Source organism: Diaphorina citri, unplaced genomic scaffold (assembly GCF_000475195.1).
Source record: "Diaphorina citri unplaced genomic scaffold, Diaci psyllid genome assembly version 1.1 scaffold870, whole genome shotgun sequence".
Taxonomy (NCBI): Eukaryota; Metazoa; Arthropoda; class Insecta; order Hemiptera; family Psyllidae; genus Diaphorina; species Diaphorina citri.
In genome coordinates, this window is record NW_007378302.1 from 7,217 (window position 1) to 28,186 (window position 20,970).

At 36.4% G+C, this 20,970-nt stretch overlaps 1 protein-coding gene and 1 long non-coding RNA gene across 3 annotated transcripts in view; one reads left to right on the forward strand and one right to left on the reverse strand.

The window, feature by feature from the left end:
- Nucleotides 1-292: 292 nt before the first annotated feature.
- On the forward strand, nucleotides 293-5,599 carry LOC103512652. Its single transcript, XM_017445486.2, has 4 exons — nucleotides 293-999; nucleotides 1,294-1,505; nucleotides 5,011-5,313; nucleotides 5,426-5,599. Exons 1-4 carry the CDS (start codon nucleotides 459-461, stop codon nucleotides 5,522-5,524), a joined length of 1,155 nt encoding a protein of 384 aa, XP_017300975.2. The 5' UTR covers nucleotides 293-458; the 3' UTR covers nucleotides 5,525-5,599.
- LOC108252798 overlaps nucleotides 3,577-20,970 on the reverse strand; it is a 37,170-nt gene continuing 19,776 nt past the window's right edge. For both annotated transcript variants that reach the window (XR_003392450.1, XR_003392449.1), the window contains exons 3-4: nucleotides 19,202-19,283; nucleotides 3,577-3,662 (exon numbers count right to left, since the gene is read on the reverse strand). This is a non-coding gene — a long non-coding RNA (uncharacterized LOC108252798). The remainder of the gene's footprint in view (nucleotides 3,663-19,201; nucleotides 19,284-20,970) is intronic.

Genomic DNA, 20,970 nt, shown 5'->3' on the forward strand with positions numbered 1-20,970 from the left:
AACACCAAATTATCGCCAAGGGAGCTTTTTCACAAGAATGAAAACATAATAACAAACTAATTAGAAGCACACAAAGAGGACTTTTCCGAGTGTTACCTTTAGTAGAGTGTTGTCTGCGGTGTTACTAAAGTTTATACCTACAGTGTTAATGGTAGCAAATTGCTTTTTTGTTCTAGTTAGAGAGTACCGGTAAATGATCTCTTCAGATACTTGGATCAAAAATAAAGGAGAAAAAGAATGGACGGTTCAAATCAAGATGAAAATGAAGAGACGTTCAGCTTGGACTTCAAGAGAGGCCAACCAGTTTGAATAATTCTACACCAACACAGTGAGAAAATTCTAATAGCAGACTTGCAGAAACACCTATTCGGTGGTACATCATACAGACCTTGCAATGATATATCCATTTGCTTGATGTGAAAACGTAGTATTATTTTAATCGAATTTATCAAAACAAAATGACAACCATATCAGATAACAGAATATTCTTCATTCAAATCATGATCGATTCCGTAAATATGTATAACAGTTACAAATACGATAGTGACTATGGAAAATTGAAAGTGTTTATCAGCAAATTCTTGCATTATCCAGCAATAGATATTTCCACCACCCCATTCAAACGTAATGATGAAGAAGGCACGACGGATGTCAAAGTGAACGAAGGCAAAACATTCATGTTCTCGATAGCAACGAACAAAATAGAAAGCGTTTTGAAAACAGCTTTCGTGGATTTTCAGGTATTGCTTGAAAGTGACAACGAAGATAAAGTGAAGGCTGGAATTCATAACTTGGTTGTCGGGTACACAAGGATACAAGTGGGAAATGAATTGACGCATATAATAAACGCTGTGGACACAGTGAAAAGTGATAACCCTGTAATAAAAGATATGGAAGGTGCTTATGTGATCAGACAAGGAAATGAACAAGTTGGAACTATTTTTCTGGGGATACGATTTACAATGTTTGGGAACTCACTTGCAACATCGATAGGACCAGGTTAGTTCGAGTTAAGAACCTTCACTAAATATAGGTAAGTCTTTAATAAAAGAAAATGCCTACAAAAAGTAGGTAATAGGTGCAAGCTGAAACAAATCCAACCACAAATGATGGTAGTTTGATTGTTAGATAAATTAAGGAATAGGTTTTTACATTTTGGTACATTTCAATGTTTAACGATGTGATTTATTCATTACACAGGTACAGAAATAACCATTATTCCATCACAACCCCAAATGCTGAATACAAGAGAAATTCCAGATACAAACAAAGAAACCTTTATTCATTACACAGGTACAGAAATAACCATTATTCCATCACAACCCCAAATGCTGAATACAAGAGAAATTCCAGATACAAACAAAGAAGCATACAACATCTCACAATGTTCCACCCGACCAGTTTCACAGCAGTTGAAACAACAGCAAGAGGATTTTCTAAATAAAGAAACAAAGTTAGAAAAAGAGAGAGATCAACCAAAGAACTTGCAACAAATGGAGACACAAGATTTTGAAAATTTGGACCGATTGCAATACTTTCTCATTACCTTGTATAGGTTCCCTATACGTAAGGGTAATAGAAAGTAAAAAGAGAGTGGGGGAAATACTAAATTTGATTGTCGTTGTAAAAGAGAGCAAAAAACACCGAGTTAGTAGATAAAGACGAACCCAAACCCAACATCAAAAGGAGGAAGTAGAAAAGTCCAAGAACCATATTCGTAGTCGGGTTTGGTGTTTTCAAAATATTTATAGCATAAAATGATAGAATTGCAAACTAAATAAAAAGTTTTAACACGAGAAAAATGTCGGGACGCTTAGGGATGAAGAGATTTGCAATAGCATAAAATGATAGAATTGCAAACTAAATAAAAAGTTTTAACACGAGAAAAATGTCGGGACGCTTAGGGATGAAGAGATTTGCAGTATTCGTAGTCAAAATGGGAGCAGAATAAATGGATACCATATTAGATACTGACGCTAACCTAGAGCAAGAACAAGCTGGGCCCGTCCCTCCGGGAATTTTATTCGACTTATTCGATCGTGGTTAAAGAAAATCAGTACCTATGTACCTACCTGATTGGTTTAATATTCAGTTCATTATTATTGATTTGATTTTTGATTTAACTTTCATGTACAGAGCAAGAACAAGCTGGGCCCGTCCCTCCGGGAATTTTATTCGACTTATTCGATCGTGGTTAAAGAAAATCAGTACCTATGTACCTATACCTACCTGATTGGTTTAATATTCAGTTCATTATTATTATTATTGATTTGATTTTTGATTTAACTTTCATGTAATGATTTAAAATCAAGACTAGAGCCCGTTCTCCCTTTATTCCTTTAAGTCACCCATCCATTTATTGGCCTTGCTCGGCGTAGCTTGACATAGGTGACGCTAAAACCGATCTTAAATTATCGACTGAAGTGTTATCTAAAACTTTCTCGCTTTGAGTTCATAGGTCGTCGCGACAAATTTCAAGATCAGAGCTCATTTGTGTGAGAAAATGTTGGTTTTTTGGACAAAATTTGCACCACCACTTTCGTGTTCCTGGTAAAAAGACCTTTAATTTGATATATGTATAGGTCGACCAGGTTTGGACAAGTCCTTCTATGGGGACAGACACCGAAGCGAATACAATAGTCCGTCCCTATACCTTTTATTAAAGGAAGGACGGACTAAAAAGGACACCAATAGGGTACTATGTATTACACACAGGGAAATAGAAACAATGAAATTTGCAGTTAATACCCAAAATCAAATGAAAATTGTTGTAACACGCCTGAAGTAAGGGAAATTATACTAAAGAATCATATTTCACCCAGTTTATCAGAAAACCGTGGTTTGTCCACTGAAAACTACTCCAGGAAGGGTGGGTCTCCCAAGACTCCAAATTTGCCTCGGCCCTGAATGGAAAGTTCTAATATAACACGACTTTTAGTGAGACATAATAGTGACATGCTCCGAGCATAAACCATCATATGGAGCATAATAATGTACAGAGCATAACATTGAATCTCATGTCATACATTATTCTCCTCTCTGACATGGGACATGACATCTCATGTGACGAGAATAAAATAACTACTCACAATCCTGTATAGTTTGTACATAACGTTCAAAAAGCTATATGAAAATATGAGGACACAGAGGAATAAAATAGCACACTTTTTATTAGATGACAACTATTGGAGGTGGTTGAAATCATTTTTTTTTTTTTTTACAATAACTACATGCTACATTAAGTAAACTCAAGAGTTAATTTCAAATGATAATCAATCCTCTGTTTTGACTAAATTTCGAACCCACGCCATGTCCAACTGTAAATCTAACAGGAACCAAGGCTATTTTCTTATCGAAATGGAATTTTGCATCCGATTATTTGGTCCATTTTCAATTAACTAGAAGAGTAAATTAGAAATCTGTTTCTACGTATTGCTCACATGAACCCCCAACATCATCTTGATCCAAGTTTGATGAAATTGTGCCAAGTGGATTCTTCTGAATAAATTCCACAAACGAATAGAATTATGCATATGAATCTCTAAAAAATGATTAAATAACACTCATGAGTTATAACATCTTGATCCAAGTTTGATGAAATTGTGCCAAGTGGATTCTTCTGAATAAATTCCACAAACGAATAGAATTATGCATATGAATCTCTGAAAAATGATTAAATAACACTCATGAGTTATTTTTAGGCCACCTGGTAGTTAGAGTAGTAGGTAATTTCTCATACAATATCACTCATGAGTTATTTTTAGGCCACCTGGTAGTTAGAGTAGTAGGTAATTTCTCATACAATACACAGGATTGTGATGCAGCACTGCTAACCCGTTTATTTTATAATTAAATACGAAGCAAACACACACAATGCTATTGTAGCGCACTATTAGGGCACCTAGCTATGATGTAGAATGCATTTTGCTCTGAATATAACTCAATCCCCCAGTGAAAACTATTTTCCCTAAATTATGAAGAGCTAGATAGCTACCGGTGCCCCCTCTTTGACTGTTTCCCCATTCTCCCTCCCTCCCTCCCTCTCCCTCTCTCCATCCCTCAGGTTCCCAAGTTATGTATATCCTATTGAGAGGGAGAGAGAACAATGGGAGAAAAAGAACAAGGTGTGTGGGAGAGAAAGAGATTCCATGTGGGACTAAATATAGCTCAATTCTCTTCAAATTTGGTTTTAATTGGGAATTAGATATGCCAAACAATTTAAAATTAAATAATATATAACTCAATCCCCCAGTGAAAACTATTTTCCCTAAATTATGAAGAGCTAGATAGCTACCGGTGCCCCCTCTTTGACTGTTTCCCCAGTCTCCCTCCCTCTCCCTCTCTCCATCCCTCAGGTTCCCAAGTTATGTATATCCTATTGAGAGGGAGAGGGAACAATGGGAGAAAAAGAACAAGGTGTGTGGGAAAGAAAGAGATTCCATAGCTCAATTCTCTTCAAATTTGGTTTTAATTGGGAATTAGATATGCCAAACAATTTAAAATTAAATAATTATTTAGAAAAGCAACAAATTTGGTGTAACTGAATAGGGGTAGAAAATTTGTATCCCTCCATAACTTCATATGCATTAAGCAGATTAAGCTATGTAGAGGAACCTCAGACACAAGAAAAATACAACCATATTAAAAAGAAAACGTTGCAATTTTTTTCACCCGCAAATATCATGATCGATGAATTTATATCTACCGAGTATTGTCAATTCCAAGATTTATAGGAACTCTTGCATATTTGATTCTGCAATTTAAGAACTTGGCAGTGAGGATTTTTATGAAGGAAATAACCAGGGAGTTATTACTCATGAATTCCGGTGCTCTTTGGTGGTTTTATTTCCCTAATGCATGTTATAGCATTGTAATTCACATCCGTTGTGACGTTCCACCCGACCAGTTTCACAGCAGTTGAAACAACAGCAAGAGGATTTTCTAAATAAAGAAACAAAGTTAGAAAAAGAGAGAGATCAGCCAAAGAACTTGCAACAAATGGAGAAACAGTCAAATGTAAAACCTTTGACGGGTTCCGAACGAAATTTACAGCAAACGGGGAAACAGGACCCAGTAAAGAACATAGAACAAAATAAATTGCAACCAGAGTTAATGTCAAAGAAAGATCAGTTACAGAACTCTCAAATAATGGAAAAATTACAACAAAAGCAACCAAATTTGCAGCAATCGAAAGGACAATCACAAAAGGCACAGCAACCTAATCTACAGCAAACTAAAAGCCAACAACAGCAAGGTATAATTTACCATCGGAAACCAGATGATACCAAAGATTTCAAGAAGGAGTACACTTACATTTATTCTGAACTAAATGGTCAAGTGATAGACATGAAGATTGCTTATGAACCCAGAGTTTGTAATCCTCAAGACATGAAGGACAATGCATGCCGATGAGGAGTACACTTACATTTATTCTGAACTAAATGGTCAAGTGATAGACATGAAGATTGCTTATGAACCCAGAGTTTGTAATCCTCAAGATATGAAGGACAATGCATGCCGATAAGAGAATAAATATTGGATTAACATTGATTGGTAGTTGGTATGCTTCAGAGAGTAAATACTTAGGCTCTTGCTTGGAGGAGAGAAAATGAAGAAAGATAACTCTCAGTGTTGTTATTTTACTTCCTGAATAGTCTGAAAATAGTTGCGACTAATTTAAAAAAAGTTATAAATATTGGATTAACATTGATTGGTAGTTGGTATGCTTCAGAGAGTAAATACTTAGGCTCTTGCTTGGAGGAGAGAACATGAAGAAGGATAACTCTCAGTGTTATTATTTTACTTCCTAAATAGTCTGATAATAGTTGCGACTAATTTAAAAAAGTTAGAAATTTTTAGAAGAGAAGGGAAGTGTGAAAGAGAGAAAAGGGGGGGAGGGAGGTCTGAAGAAAAAGTAAGTAGGAAACAGAAGGAGTAAGGAAAGGAGAAAAAGAAAGCTGTAAGTGAAGGAAAAGTGCAGGAAGGTGAGTTGAAGGCTGAGTCAGATCACGTCACCAGGAATGTCAGTCGGTAATTGCAATTCACTCTAGCATCACACAGAGCATTGTCATCAAATTCCTTCTGTCTTTTGACATTCCTGCATCATGTTTCCTGCTCCCCCTTGCTCTTCCTCTTTGTGTCTCCTGTCATAATATTGCTGTTGTTTTCCACGGGCTTTGTATTGAGGGGCAGTTAAGTCAAAATAGAATTCAACTTGCTTGCTTGGCCTCTGATCACTGGATGCTTGAATAGAATAGAATACAAATATGTTTTATTTGCACATCATACTACATGATAGTACATCGTAATGGTGAAGTTTATCTTAAAAAAGGGAAATCTGCCATATTTGCAACGTTAGGACTCGTCAGCGCAGAATGTTGTCGGTTTACCTCATCAGGATGTGCTGAAATATAAACACACTGGTGTTGTATTGATTGTATCAGTATTCCGGACCTAAGTTGCGACTAAAAAAGTTAGAAATTTTTAGAAGAGAAGAGAAGGGAAGTGTGAAAGAGAGAAAAGGGGGGGAGGGAGGTCTCAAGAAAAAGTAAGTAGGAAACAGAAGGAGAAAAAGAAAGCTGTAATGTAAGTGAAGGAAAAGTGCAGGAAGGTGAGTTAAGATTAAGGGTGAGATGGTAGGAGTCAGAGGAAGAGTGGATGGAAAAATTCTGTCAAACAGTTTGATAATGATAAATGACTATGACTTGGAGTTCAGACAAACATGCTGTGCTTTTCTTTCTTTTGCTCTCTTCTTTTCTTCCTCTCCTTTCAATCAATGTTTGTTAATTGAATACGTTAAAGGCAGAAGAGGGAATTGAAAAGGCGTAGGAGGTAAAAAGTCCAACTTCATAACTAACTCTAGACTTGGGGGGAGAAGGGAGGCGTTTGGATACCATTATCATTAGGAAAGTTCTAGAGTATTGCTTAAAAATTAAACTGCAGACATCACGGATGCCGCGAACAAATCGCGAATACCGCGAACAAACAGCGAATACCGCAAATAAATCGCGGACACCGCGAACAAAAAACGACTACCGCGAACATATGGGAGCAGAAAACCATTCAATTTCTTCCTCTCCTTTCAATCAATGTTTGTTAATTGAATACGTTAAAGGCAGAAGAGGGAATTGAAAAGGCGTAGGAGGTAAAAAGTCGAACTTCATAACTAACTCTAGACTTGGGGGGGAGAAGGGAGGCGTTTGGATACCATTATCATTAGGAAAGTTCTAGAGTATTGCTTAAAGATTAAACTGCAGACACCACGGATGCCGCGAACAAATCGCGAATACCGCGAACAAACAGCGAATACCGCGAACAAACCGCAAATACCGCGAACAAACCGCAAATACCGCGAACAAACCGCGAATACCGCGAAAAAACAGCGGATACCACAAATAAACCGCGGACACCGCGAACAAAAAACGACTACCGCGAACATATGGGAGCAGAAAAACATACAAACCCCGGATACCGTGAATAAACCGCGGATACCGCTAACAAACCGTGGATACCGCGAACGAATCGCATATACCGCGAACAAACCGCGGATACCGCGAAGAAACCGTGGATATTGCGAAAAAGCCGTGGATATCGCGAACAAACCGCAGATATCGCGATCAAACCGCAGATACCGCGAACAAACCACGGATACCGCGAACAACCCATGGATACCGCGAAAAAACCGCGGATACCGTGACAAACCGTGAATACCGCGAACAAACAGCGGATACCGCGAACAAAAAACGAATACCGCGGATACAACGAACAAACCACGGATACCGTAAACAAACCCCGGATACCGTAAACAAACCCCGGATACCGTGCATAAACCGCGGATACCGCTAACAAACCGAAGATACCGCGAACGAATAGCATATACCGCGAAGAAACCGCGGATACCGCGAAGAAACCGCGGAGACCGCGAAAAAAACCGCGGAGCCGTTGTGACTACAAATTACTGCACTCCCTCTTAGCTTGTAAATTCGGAGCACAGTGAAATTTATTAATTATGACAAATGTGAAATATACATAAGTAAATATCCATGGTAAAATAAGCAGGTTAATGGGGGTTTTTCGTAGGTAATAATTTCAAAAAGACTGTGGTAATTTTTTGTGCACGGCAAATGGACAAATAATTATGTAATTAGGAATGAACTAGAATTGCCAAATTATGTACCTCAACTAAACCTCCAAATGCTTCTGCAGAAAAATTTGCAAACTTTGTGATTATTCTCTGCCGTAAATTTGCAACCCGCTCCTTTGTGTCTCCATTCCATTTTATTTGCTAAGGAAGAAGCATTTATTTCAACCCCGGCCGGAGTCAGAGGTGAAACTGATGAATCATACCCACCCAGTACATCTAACCTCATATCTTCCATCACCTTGTATATCAATACTTGGAAAAGATGGAAATCTGCGCAAACAAAAGACGGCAAATACATAATGAAAGACGAAGAAAAGAGAACAATGAGCAATTCAACAGAGGGAGAAGAATGGAGGTGGAATAATAACAATAACAACACTGGAGCAAATAGTCATGAAATAAAGCGGTATAACTCCACATTGTAGATAATATGGGAACATATTCAGATAACTTCAAACACACATATCATACTAGAATACTAGATAATTATTTTATTAATTTTTTACATATTGGAGAATTTATGCAAAATGAGGAAAGGCTATTTAACTAAAATTCCAAGAAATTTAGGATGTTTATAATTATTCGGATACCGCGAACAAACCGCGGATACCGCGAACAAACCGCGGATACCGCGAACAAACCGCGGACACCGCGAACAAACCACGGACACCGCGAACAAAGCGCGGATACCGCGAACAGTCCACGGCGCGGATACCGTGAACGAACAGCATATAGGTAATCACAGAGGAAACTAAGAAATCTGAAATCTTCAAACTCATGGTCAAAATGTAGGAGAAACCTCTCCTGAACCCCCTACAATTCCCCTATCTCCTACTTTGAATTTTGGTAGTAGGGGGTCAAGGGGAGTTTTCTTTATACCTAGATTTTTGAGAGAGCTCATTCTCTCTTCTGATTTCAGGTTGGAAGGTTCTCTGTTCCTGGTCCCTCTCTGTGATGTCTCCAAATTTATTTCAACAATTTTCAACATTTTTTTTTTTTTTTTCCATTAGTTTCCATTAGAGTATTTAAGATTACCATCATTTTTTTTTTTTTTTACAATAACTACATGCTACGTTAAGTAAACTCAAGAGTTAATTTCAAATGATAATCAATCCTCTGTTTCGACTAAATTTCGAACCCACGCCATGTCCAACTGTAAATCTAACAGGAACCAAGGCCATTTTCGTATCGAAATGGAATTTTGCATCCGATTATTTGGTCCACAAATTAACATTTGGTCCATGTTTTCTTTTTTCGCTCGTATCTTTTTCCTCTCTATATTCTATTTTTATTATATCTCCCCTATAATTTATTACTTAATTTAGTATTCATTAATTTTGTTTTGTTCTTTTTTATTGATTCCTAAAAATCCTACCTACCTAAGGATTTCGTCTGCCTCAAATTACTCATCCTTTCAAGTTCAGTTACCTAGTTTTGGTAACAGTTATCTAGTTACTGGGTAGTTCAAATCTTAGTGATTTTTTTCACCCATGACCTTGCTGCTTAGCGTGTAAATAAACAAATAAAATATCTTAGTAGCAAAGTATACGTCTTACTCGTACGTCATAAATCCATCATAGATATTACCCATACATTTTCTTCTATTTCCATGATGTCACTACGTCAGTTGTGAAAATGAACAGCATTCGTGCACAGAGCGTACGTGGAAAATTGAGCAATTAACATTAAAAATGAGGACCTATTTGTTTCCTCGAGCAATCTCGAGAGATGCAATAAACAGTTTCAATTTATAAAACTCGAATTATTCACGCAAACAAAAGACGGCAAATACATAATGAAAGACGAAGAAAAGAGAACAATGAGCAATTCAACAGAGGGAGAAGAATGGAGGTGGAATCTAAGGTCAAAATGTAGGAGAAACCTCTCCTGAACCCCCTACAATTCCCCTATCTCCTACTTTGAATTTTGGTAGTAGGGGGTCAAGGGGAGGTTTCTTTATACCTAGATTTTTGAGAGAGCTCATTCTCTCTTCTGATTTCAGGTTGGAAGGTTCTCTGTTCCCTCTCTGTGATGTCTCCAAATTTATTTCAACTATTTTCAACATGTTTTTTTTTTTTTTTTAACAAAGTTTCCATTAGAGTATTTAAGATTACCAAGGAGTCTTTTCTATGTAACTTTTCACGAGAAATCGATTGGAATACGTATAAGACCTCTAGCAATGACGGTTAACAAAATATGAGCTTGTAACGAGCCAAAGTCAACAAATTTTATTAATTGAACTTTAACAAACCGTTCTATACGACGGGACTCATTTTGGGAACTGCTCTTGAACTTGAAAAATTTCCCAACGTATAGGTACCTGCGTAGATATAAATTATGCAAACAACGGTGTTGAGGAATTTTTCCCTTAACTTTATTTCTGATGTGATTTTCAAAAGACGTTTAAACATGCTTCAGATGAGTGACAAAGGTGGGGATAGAGGGCAGAAGAGAAATTCTTAAAAAACAATATCAGTACGATATATTCTACGCACCAAGAATAGTCGTGATTATTTAATTCCTTTGATGTGACAATCAGAAATAATAATTATGGTGCATTATTTCGTACTCATTCAGAGTACTTTTGAAATCCCTTGTACTTGTTATCACATGCTTTGTATAGAAGATCTTGCTCATGTACAACTACTTACAGAAAGCTGTGCACCTACATATTCCTTAGAATAAAATTCCGCACAACCGACCCTATCATACGTGTATATGTATGATAGATAAGGCTAAAATGATAAGACTTCACTGGAAATTATTTCCACAAAGGATTCCAAGTAAAAAAGAGGTATAGAATATATTATACTAGAATATATTTTGTCTTATCTCTTTAACATAGGTAAAAGTAGATATACACGAGTATCTTTGCCTATACCGTTGTCTCTGGTACATACTACAGCTTTAACCCATATTGTCACCACGAGTACATGTTTTCAAAGCCTCTTCTTGAAGAAATATAGGAACAGTCAAGAGGTAAATTTTAGGAAACCTAGGCACTAAGGAGAAATAAATTATTTATTGATTTATTCGATAGGTTGCACCTGAATGTTCTGAACATGATCACTGGTATGTAATAATTTGTCAGCCCAATAAGAACACATTTCAAAGATAACAATGGTCCCAATAAAGGAATGGAAGTGCGCAACCGAATAACTTTGTAACATCGTGGGCTGACAAGGGCATGTAAAGAATTTTTAAATTAAATTTTCTCGTGTTTCCTTAAGTTCGTCGTCAAAGGAAATTTCTGATATTTTTAGGAAGTCGAAAGGAAGCCTGAGGAAATTACTTTCGTTTCATCTAGGATGATATTTTACAATGTTCGTTCCTTAAAATGAAAACAAAGATTCGGATATCTTTGTGAAAGAGGAAAACGTGAAAGATCGCAAATGATTAAAAAATCGGAGAATATTGAGCTTCTGGGGAATGTTAGCATAACAAGAATGTAGAAAAATATAGAAGCATTCTGCTCTTATGAGACTTGTGCATGAGTTTAATAAATCCCATACTAATCCTACTATAGAACGAAGAATGCCTTTGTGTGATTTCAAAGACGATTATCTTCGTATCTTGGAAAAAAAATCAAATATCATCAATTTTGAATATACATACCTACAGATTATGGTAATTGAAACTCTTAATAGGAGTTATTATAAAGATTAGGCATATCTTCTTCTCGAGATAAAACGTGAACAAATTTTTTATCCAGCCTACAAAGAAAAAATCTTTCCTTCAGACAGAGCTTTTGGTACATGATTATATGGGTAACATAGGTATTCTCGTGTTTTCCAGTCATTTTTTATCCTCCACTTACAATACGTGGAATGAATAATGGAATTAGTTAAAGATCTAGCTCTAATTTACTCAAGTAGAAAAGTTTGAAAATTAGATTTAAGCATGAGCTTTTGCTTAAAAAAAGTTTTCCCTGACATCTGCAAAACTGCCTTACAAGTTTTACGGCTTAAAAATTACAAACTCCGCTGAGTTCATCTGGTGTTAACAGTATACCTCCTTGTTATTTCTACATACATGACTCCTAAAAGAGTTATAGGCAGACTGTGTGTAAGAAATTGGAAATTCAAGCATTAGATAGATACATATTGTAAACAGAAGAAGAACAACGATTCAAGGGCTGTTCCTTAGTTTTTAAAAAGTCAACCTTTTGCGTCTCCAAAATCCTATTCAAATCTTGAAAATTCGGGCCTGGGAAGATTCCCAGCTTTTCTTTCCACAGGAATTCTATTTTCTTCTTCATAATTCGCAAGAAAACAGTTAAAAAAGTCACACAAACAAAAGAAGAAATAATAATTAAGAAGTTGAACACTGGTCGTTAGTTCAATAAATTCTCACAATTAGACTTTGCGCTCAGCAAGGTTGGCAAACCGTTGGCTCCGTGCCCAGGATGTGAAATATATCACGAGACATAGAACAAAATGGATACTTCCATAACTTTGTTCGGATGATAAGTTGGAGGGCAAAAAAACTTGAATGAATTCAAGTTGAAAACTTAAATATTTTCCCATTTACTATCCCAAAAGAGACTGAATAGCTCGTGTTCAAAAGGCTTGAGACTCAAGAGGACTTGATGGTGTAGGGTGCAGCGGTTAGTGAATTGGTTGCCCATAGTAATTCCGATCTCTGTTATTTAATTACAGTGATAGTCCGCCTGATCTCTGGTTACAACTGTTTATGAGATTCGTCTGAGGCAAAGTTTTTCGACTAATGTAGGTTCTATTCAACTACTTCCATGGTAACTATCCTGATAAAAAGTCAAAAGGTACTAATACTATCCAAAATCAGTTAGATAGTTCCTTTGAAAGTTCAAAATGATAATAACGACTCCATTTACACTTCTTCTTTTTTTAGTTACAAAAAAAAAAAAACTAGGAACTTTTAGACGAGGAGGATGAGTAGAAGAATAAGGAGGAGGAGGAGAAGGAGGAGGAGAAGAAGGAGGAGGAGAAGAAGGAGGAGGAGGAGGAAGATGATGAAGAGGAGGAGAAGAAAATCTATGGAGTAGGAAGGGGGGAGCTCAGGAGGAGAAAGAGCACCGTAAAAGACGAAAGTTTCTACAAAGAGTAAAAGAAAAGCCATTAGCAGCAACCCGTCCTGATTTGAATATTGTTTGTGTGTTTGTTAGTGACATTCCACAAAGGTGTCAAGGGTGATAGGGGAGGGGAGTGCTAAAGTATCAAGAGGAACAACTACGGGGAAGTAGGGGAGAGGGCGTACACTCGAAATGATTTACAGCATAAACATACAAACACACCGAGAGGTAATTTCATTAAGTTAGCATAATTATTTTTTATACCTGGAATCCTGGAGTATTACCATCGCCATTTTGTTTTTCAACGGCTATTAAAAGCTGTCGAGTCGTTTGTTTTAGGGGTTTAGGAGAGCCAAAATGAAAGAAATAGTGTAAGGGGACAATTAATTGAGGCAATTGGAAAAGAGAGGGGATAGACAACTGCAGAGTTTGAATACAACTGAAATACGAGACATGAGTAGTTATGAAATTAAATTTAGTGTTGCGACACTAATCTCTATGTACCTACTTCGCAACATATTGTATTTTTCGAAAGCATCAAATAGAACTGCAGCCTAATACAGTTCGAAAAACAGGTCAAACGGGGTGTAAAGTTATTCCACAAAAGTGACTCGCTCTCTGTAGCTCTTGAAAATTGCCAACTCATGTCACCCCTAACATATTGTGTTTTTGAAATGGAAGTTCACAATTTATTCACACCACATACTCGTAGTTCATACTCATGAGCTTTATCGTCTCTCCTATTGTTTCTCCTCTAAAAATACATACATGCTTTCATTTCTGTGCGCTCCGTCGCCATCAATTTCGACGGAAACCTCTTGGAAGAAAAACAATAAAGGTGTCAAGTGAGCTGAAGGCAAAAGGTCAACCCCGTCCAACAAAGGCGATACAAAGGAACAGCAATATTAAACTCATGTCTGAACAAATTCAAATGACATTGTGACAAGTAAAGTAAGAGTTATTTTGTTTTTATTAAAACAGCTCTCAAGATATATCTCGAAGTCCTCTCTCCTGCCTGAAGCTCGACTCCAGAAAAAAGAAACAAAGTTTGACAATGCTAAAAAGGAAGCTTTTGAAATACTATCCTGGCCATTGTCATTTGAAACTTCAATATCTTCGTAATTTAATATGAAAATCAAGAAAAGAGAATTATTTATGAACGATGACTGTGTACAAGACTCTGTGAAAGAAAATGAGGAGAGACCAAATGGTCCAGCAAAACTATCAGACCAAGAGATTGTGTTCCGAGGTAACAGGGTCGCTTCCCAAAACATTCACTCTGTACCCAGGGAGCAAACAGCCATATTAACCACTTCAAACAAACAATATGCCATTTTATACAAATGCAACGTTCGATTTAACAACTCTTCAGTTTATTCCAATATGCACAACTGCTCCTATCCACAACACTAATCCAGAGTTCCCACAATACTGCCCGAAGCATAAGAGCAACATCCATTCTTTGAACAGGAAATTAACCGTGATCTACTTACTGGATAAATGAGAAAAACACACAACATGGTATAAATATTTACATTTTTCCACTTTCCTTCAAATTTGCACACAATGCGCTAGCTTGCATAATGCTTTTATTATTAATGCGTTAAATTAAATTTTAAAATGTTTTTCAAAACTGCTGGAAATTTGGGGAACATGCATTTTACTTTTTTCCTCGCTACCATTAATGTTAAATTATGTAAGTATGGAAAGATGGAAGGGGTAATCATAAAGTTTTTGTTCCCGGAATATTACCTACATACATTGCAAATTACAATACATTAACTACCTACATACTATAGTTACATAAAAGTATACATACTATTCATAGAGTTCCGCAGGCTAAACGAGTGTATGCCTCCAATGAAAAGCACGGCAGGGTGAGGAGATATGACGATCGATAGATACTAGATCGTTGTCGATCGACAAAGCCCAATACACCTCCACACTAAAAAAATGTACTAAGTTACTGAACTACAATTCTTACACTGTTTTCAGTCGTTTTTTAGGGGCTCAGTATAAAGTGGATATGTGTGTTTTGACTGAAACGGTATAAAAGATCCCGAGAATGAAATAAATTAACTGAAAACGAGAAAGGCTATAGTCGGCGTCTTTAGAATGAAAACCGTATACATAGTTATGTATGTGAGTGTGATATACAATTCTCTGTATTTAGCGAAATTGTATAATTAGCGAAGATTTAATTCAGGCGAACTCTTCAATACTAGGGTCTTCTTTATAGCAGAACATCTCTCTTATAATCTTGAAATCTAGAATAGTACTCGTACAAAAAATTAAACAATCAGCTTAAAACAAAACGGGTTAGAGTGGGAAGCTTGGGATTTATTAGGATTGAAAATAAATTGTCACATTTGTTACAAAGGGATACAAATCCGTTGATACCTGGATTACCTGGTTAATGATCAAATCAGATGGAATTGAAAATCACTACGCGAGGTTATGACCCGAGGAATTTTGGAGTTAAAAATTGTAAGGGGTCAAGGGCAAATGCTCTTACTATAAGTAAAAACAAAGATAGAGTAGCAAAGGCCCAACAAAAGTTCTCCTGTTCAAAAAATCTGGTGTGAACCTAAAACTGCCAAAAAGCGGCCGAAATGCCGCCAAGCGTTGCACCTATCTTAACCAAAAGTTTCGTGTCGCATCCTTGTCACACTTGACAGATACATACCAAATTTCAAGTCTCTCGCTCTTACCGTTCTCGAGATATTTTATTTCAGTCTTGGTGCGGAAGCTTAGGGCCTTACCATTCATTCAATGGTCGAAATTCGCGTTTATTTTTAATGGTTTATTCGTTGAACAACACACTTGACAGATACATACCAAATTTCAAGTCTCTCGCTCTTACCGTTCTCGAGATATTTTATTTACAGACAGACAGACAGACAGACAGACAGACGGAAGGACAGACACACGGACCAATGGCTGAAACTTTGGCTCTAGGGACCTCAAAACGTGTTTTGGCACTAAAAACTGACTATCGAAAATTTGACCCGATTACATTACTTTCCTTCCTATAGGATAAGGAAAGTAAAAAGAGAATGACAAGGTAAAGAGAAACAAGAGATGTTAATGTTAACTCAATGAGTAGCGGGCTAGCGAGTGTGGCTGAGGATCAAGAAGCGAAGAAGATTCTCCCCAGTTCATTTCTTTATTCTCTTTGTATTCAAATCTGAAACTTCTATCCCTACCCCCTGTTCCGTTGGAATAGAGAAAACTTATTTCAAGAAACAAAAACCGCTCAACCGAAATCTTTTCTGGTAAAGAGCAAACTCTCAAGGACAAACCCCCTGTTCCGTTGGAATAGAGAAAACTTATTTCAAGAAACAAAAACCGCTCAACCGAAATCTTTTCTGGTAAAGAGCAAACTCTCAGTGAAAACCAAGACTGAGGATTGAATCAATTCCCTCTAGCCAATATTGGATATTGGAAAACCGAAATACACTGGTTCGAAACCACCATCATACACAACAGAGAGGTGAAAAATCTTACTCTAAACTCTAATATGTATGAGAGAAGAAAACTGGATGCTGGGAAATTAGACAGGCCCGAAGTCAAGTTTAATTATCTATTTGCTTGCTTTGGGTGTGAGTATGAATATGGATGTGAGCGTATGACGTACCTCAGGAAGAGGCTGGAAGGCGGATCTAATTTTCTTTCCATTAGGAGAGCCAAAGATCAATCTATCTGACAGCTATGATAGACAGACAAATCACCGTAATTGGATTCACATGGACTGCAACTCATCAGCATACAGATCGTAATAAAAAGTAAAAACATGAATAACAGAAAGTAAAAACCACGTGGAAAATTTCAAGCTTCAAGGTAATATCCTTTACAAAGTGAATATCTTTCTTTAGCTCGTGACTACGGGCTGGAATAATGGCTGAGAAACTTAATTAAATAAAGAAACAGTTCTCCTTGTGAGAAGAAAGAAGTAACTACCTTATGTTCCTGATTTTTATTTCAGAGATAAATAATGGATTATCAATAAGAGACAAGAAAAATTGAAAGCAATCTGAGGAATTGAATTAGAAAGTGAACGAAGAAATTCGAGGAGAAAAATGGCGATTATTCCTGTAATTAATAGCTGGAAATTGAAAGGAGTGACCGCTTGGCCAAATAATTCTGAGGAATTGAATTAGAAAGTGAACGAAGAAATTCGAGGAGAAAAATGGCGATTATTCCTGTAATTAATAGCTGGAAATTGAAAGGTGTGACCGCTTGGTTTGTCAACCAAATAAAGAGACTGTTGGGTGAGAAAAAAGAGAATTGGCATCTCCACTAGTTCCTATAGGAGACCAAACTTTTAGGACAATCGCAGCCTGTTTGCTTTGAGGGAGACAGAGAAGGAGGAAGAGGGAGAGAGAAACAGACAGTGAGACTGTTGGGTGAGAAAAAAGAGAATTGGCATCTCCACTAGTTCCTATAGGAGACCAAACTTTTAGGACAATCGCAGCCTGTTTGTTTTGAGGGAGAGAGAGAAGGAGGAAGAGGGAGAGAGAAACAGACACCCCCAGCTATCTATGCATATTTAATGTGACAAATTTCCAGCTCGATATGAAAGAACAAATAAAGTATCGGAAATGTATATTAACTTTAACTATGGAATTTTCAATACTTTTTACTTTCCCTGCCAAACTCTAGCTGACGGCAATTATTATGTTCAGCTGTTGGTGCAGCCAATAAATAAAGTTTTTTGAAAATAAAGGCAAGCTATAGTCGACAAGTTAGTATTGCAAACAGACAGAGAGACAGAGGAAAAATTAGAATATTTCATAAACTTATGTAAAACAAGAGAAAGACAGGAAGAGGCGGGAAAAACAATGGAGCGAGCGAGAGAGAGAATGGTAATTTTGGGAAGAGTAAAGTGGGAGTGAGAGAAGCAAGCAAGGGATTGAGAATGTAAACTTTTGTGTAGAACAAAACTTGTACCAATGTAAATTAGTATTTAAGTTTGTTTTTCCCACACAAAGTACAAAAAGAATGTAATTCCCTTTTATTTATGCCAATAAATTTAAAAACTTTTCCCGGTATGCTCTCTTTTTTTATCATTGTATCTTCAAAAAGTTCCGAGGGAGAGAACAATTTCTTCTTTTCGTCGCGATATCGTGGTATTTTTGGTTGAAAGAATGAGAAATCTTGTCGACGGGAAATTTTCCCTCAAAAAGGTGTGAGAAAATGGATTTTTGTTCCCGAGTTGGTCTGATGATGAAGAAGAAGCTTTGGCTTAAGAAAAGAATATTTCAGGTGTTCATTATTGCAGATCTTCCTACTTTTCTACTGAATGTTGAATACTCAAGAATGTAAGAGTAATTTTGAAGTTGTACTCTGCAATATTCTCTCCATAATAGCACATCTATGTAAGTATTTCTAGACTAAACGTTTCGATGATACAATTTTTATATTTTTTTATACAATCATCAATAATCCCACAACCTATTCAACGGTTGTTTAGTTGAATTTCATATTTCTACAATTTGATTTACATACGAGTAGGTATAGTGTTACTTCCATTTTCATATTGTTGATCCCATTCTTCCTTTATCGTAGAAATAAAATTATCATTAAAGGGGGAAGTAATGTGCCGTCAGTGTTAAAACTCTTTTCCAGAATAACGGAATTTTGAGATGATGAAGTTACAAGATGGAAACATTGAATTATTCGCTAAGTTCTCGGTAAAAATGAAATTCCACACGAATTTTTACCTGTAGTGAAAATTTCTTACCGAATATTACATATTTACTTCCTACCCCCAGCTATCTATGCATATTTAATGTGACAAATTTCCAGCTCGATATGAAAGAACAAATAAAGTATCGGAAATGTATATTAACTTGAACTATGGAATTTTCAATACTTTTTACTTTCCCTGCCAAACTCTAGCTGACGGCAATTATGTTCAGCTGTTGGTGCAGCCAATAAATAAAGTTTTTTTGAAAATAAAGGCAAGCTATAGTCGACAAGTATTGAAGAAGAAACCTTCTACTTACCAGGATTGACAGCTTCGGTGTTGAAGAAGAACATGAACAGCAACGTAACAATAATCATTGCACTGAATTTATAGGATTGCATCTGAAAACAAAATACCACATTAATGCATTAATTAGGGTCATCCATTAATGTGTACAGGATATCAGGCTTTGGCATCTACTTTACGTTGCACACGTTACGTCTACTTTACGAGGACAATGGTTTTAATGGCGAATTAAATTTGAACCCGAAATTTGTGATTGAAACAAAATTATCACATTAGAATTTCCCATGTCATGAGTTTATCCCACAAAATGCCGTCGTTTTCAATATTTGTAATTCGCTAGTTGAAACAAAATTATCACATTAGAATTTCCCATGTCATGAGTTTATCCCACAAAATGCCGTCGTTTTCAATATTTGTAATTCGCTAGATGTAATTCGCTAGTTGAGGGCAAATAGAAATACATATAAAATTAGGACACCATTTACATCATTCAAATAATTTTAAAATTTCTGCTTTTTTTGCTTCTTTTTTTTTAATTAAAATCATCGTCCAGCAAAAAATATTTTAATTTTAAAACAGTGGATTGTTGTATGCAGTATTGTAGTTCCCCTGACAATATCCATACAGTAACAAAGGACGGTAAAATGAGGGCAGCAGCTGACTGCTGTAGGTTGGGTACTTATTGTAGTTTAGAAATAATGATATTTGTTTAGTAGGGTTAAATAACTTTATAAATAAATATGTAAGTACAAGAATTCTCATTTTTCCGCCAAACAGATGTAGGAAGGATTTTTTATATTTTCCCTGGACGGTCCGCCGAGCCAGTCTTGGTGCGGAAGCTTAGGGCCTTACCATTCATTCAATGGTCGAAATTCGCGTTTATTTTTAATGGTTTATTCGTTGAACAAAATCCTCAAAGATAACCCCCAGAACTTTTCCATTCGCTCCTGGCTGAACAAACTAACCCATCCCTACACTGTCAGGTTACTCTCCTGATAATTTCCATGATGCTAAAATGTGTATGAGATTAATTAGGAACATTTTATTCTACCAGTATTATTTTAGCTCGTCAATAATTTTATTACATGTCAGAACAGCTTTACTGTACAGTATGAACATATTGCACATAATATCCATCATACATTGCATAGTCGTACCTGGGTTGTATGCATTTTGTTGTTTAATAATAATGATATGCTTTACCCAATGTGTGTTTGTTTTACCTTGAATATCGACCCATAATTAATATACCTAAAACATAAAATGTCATTAAAAAATCAGATATACGTATTAGAGTACAGTTGTGATAATATTATATTGACGGCGTGTAGCACATTTAGGCCCCTGTTGATCTTTAGTTCGTAAATGGTAAAGTACTCATAGTGAGTGGTAAACACAGGAGGACAAGAAACAAATAATGAATATTTACAAATTCCATAGACGTAAATATAATTCGAACACAAAAGTATCTTACTCTGAAAAGTCTGAAATAAAGGAGAACGATTCTCCCAAAATAAAAGAATGTTTTATATTCCTGCAATATTGACATGACAGTTTTTACAGCTTTTCCCCATTTTTGAGAAAGTAAGGACTATTTTTCTCCATATTTACAGACTCCTGATGGCATTGAAGTTTCATTTCTTCAATACTTTATCTTGACGTATAAATAAGAAATCCCTGTCAATGTAGGCACCTACGAGTATTTTGGTGGGGGTTGTGTGTTTCAATTTCACAGCCCATGGACTAAAAACATTATAAATGTGGATCAACCTATAGTTCAAT

Bases quoted from the DNA above. Each gene is read 5' to 3' on its own strand.
- LOC103512652 (XM_017445486.2), top strand. From the start codon at position 459: ATGACAACCATATCAGATAACAGAATATTCTTCATTCAAATCATGATC. The intron at 1,506-5,010 runs GATTTTGAAAAT...ATGGAGAAACAG, and splicing joins TGCAACAAATGGAGACACAA to TCAAATGTAAAACCTTTGAC. The intron at 5,314-5,425 runs ATTTATTCTGAA...GAGTACACTTAC, and splicing joins TCAAGAAGGAGTACACTTAC to ATTTATTCTGAACTAAATGG.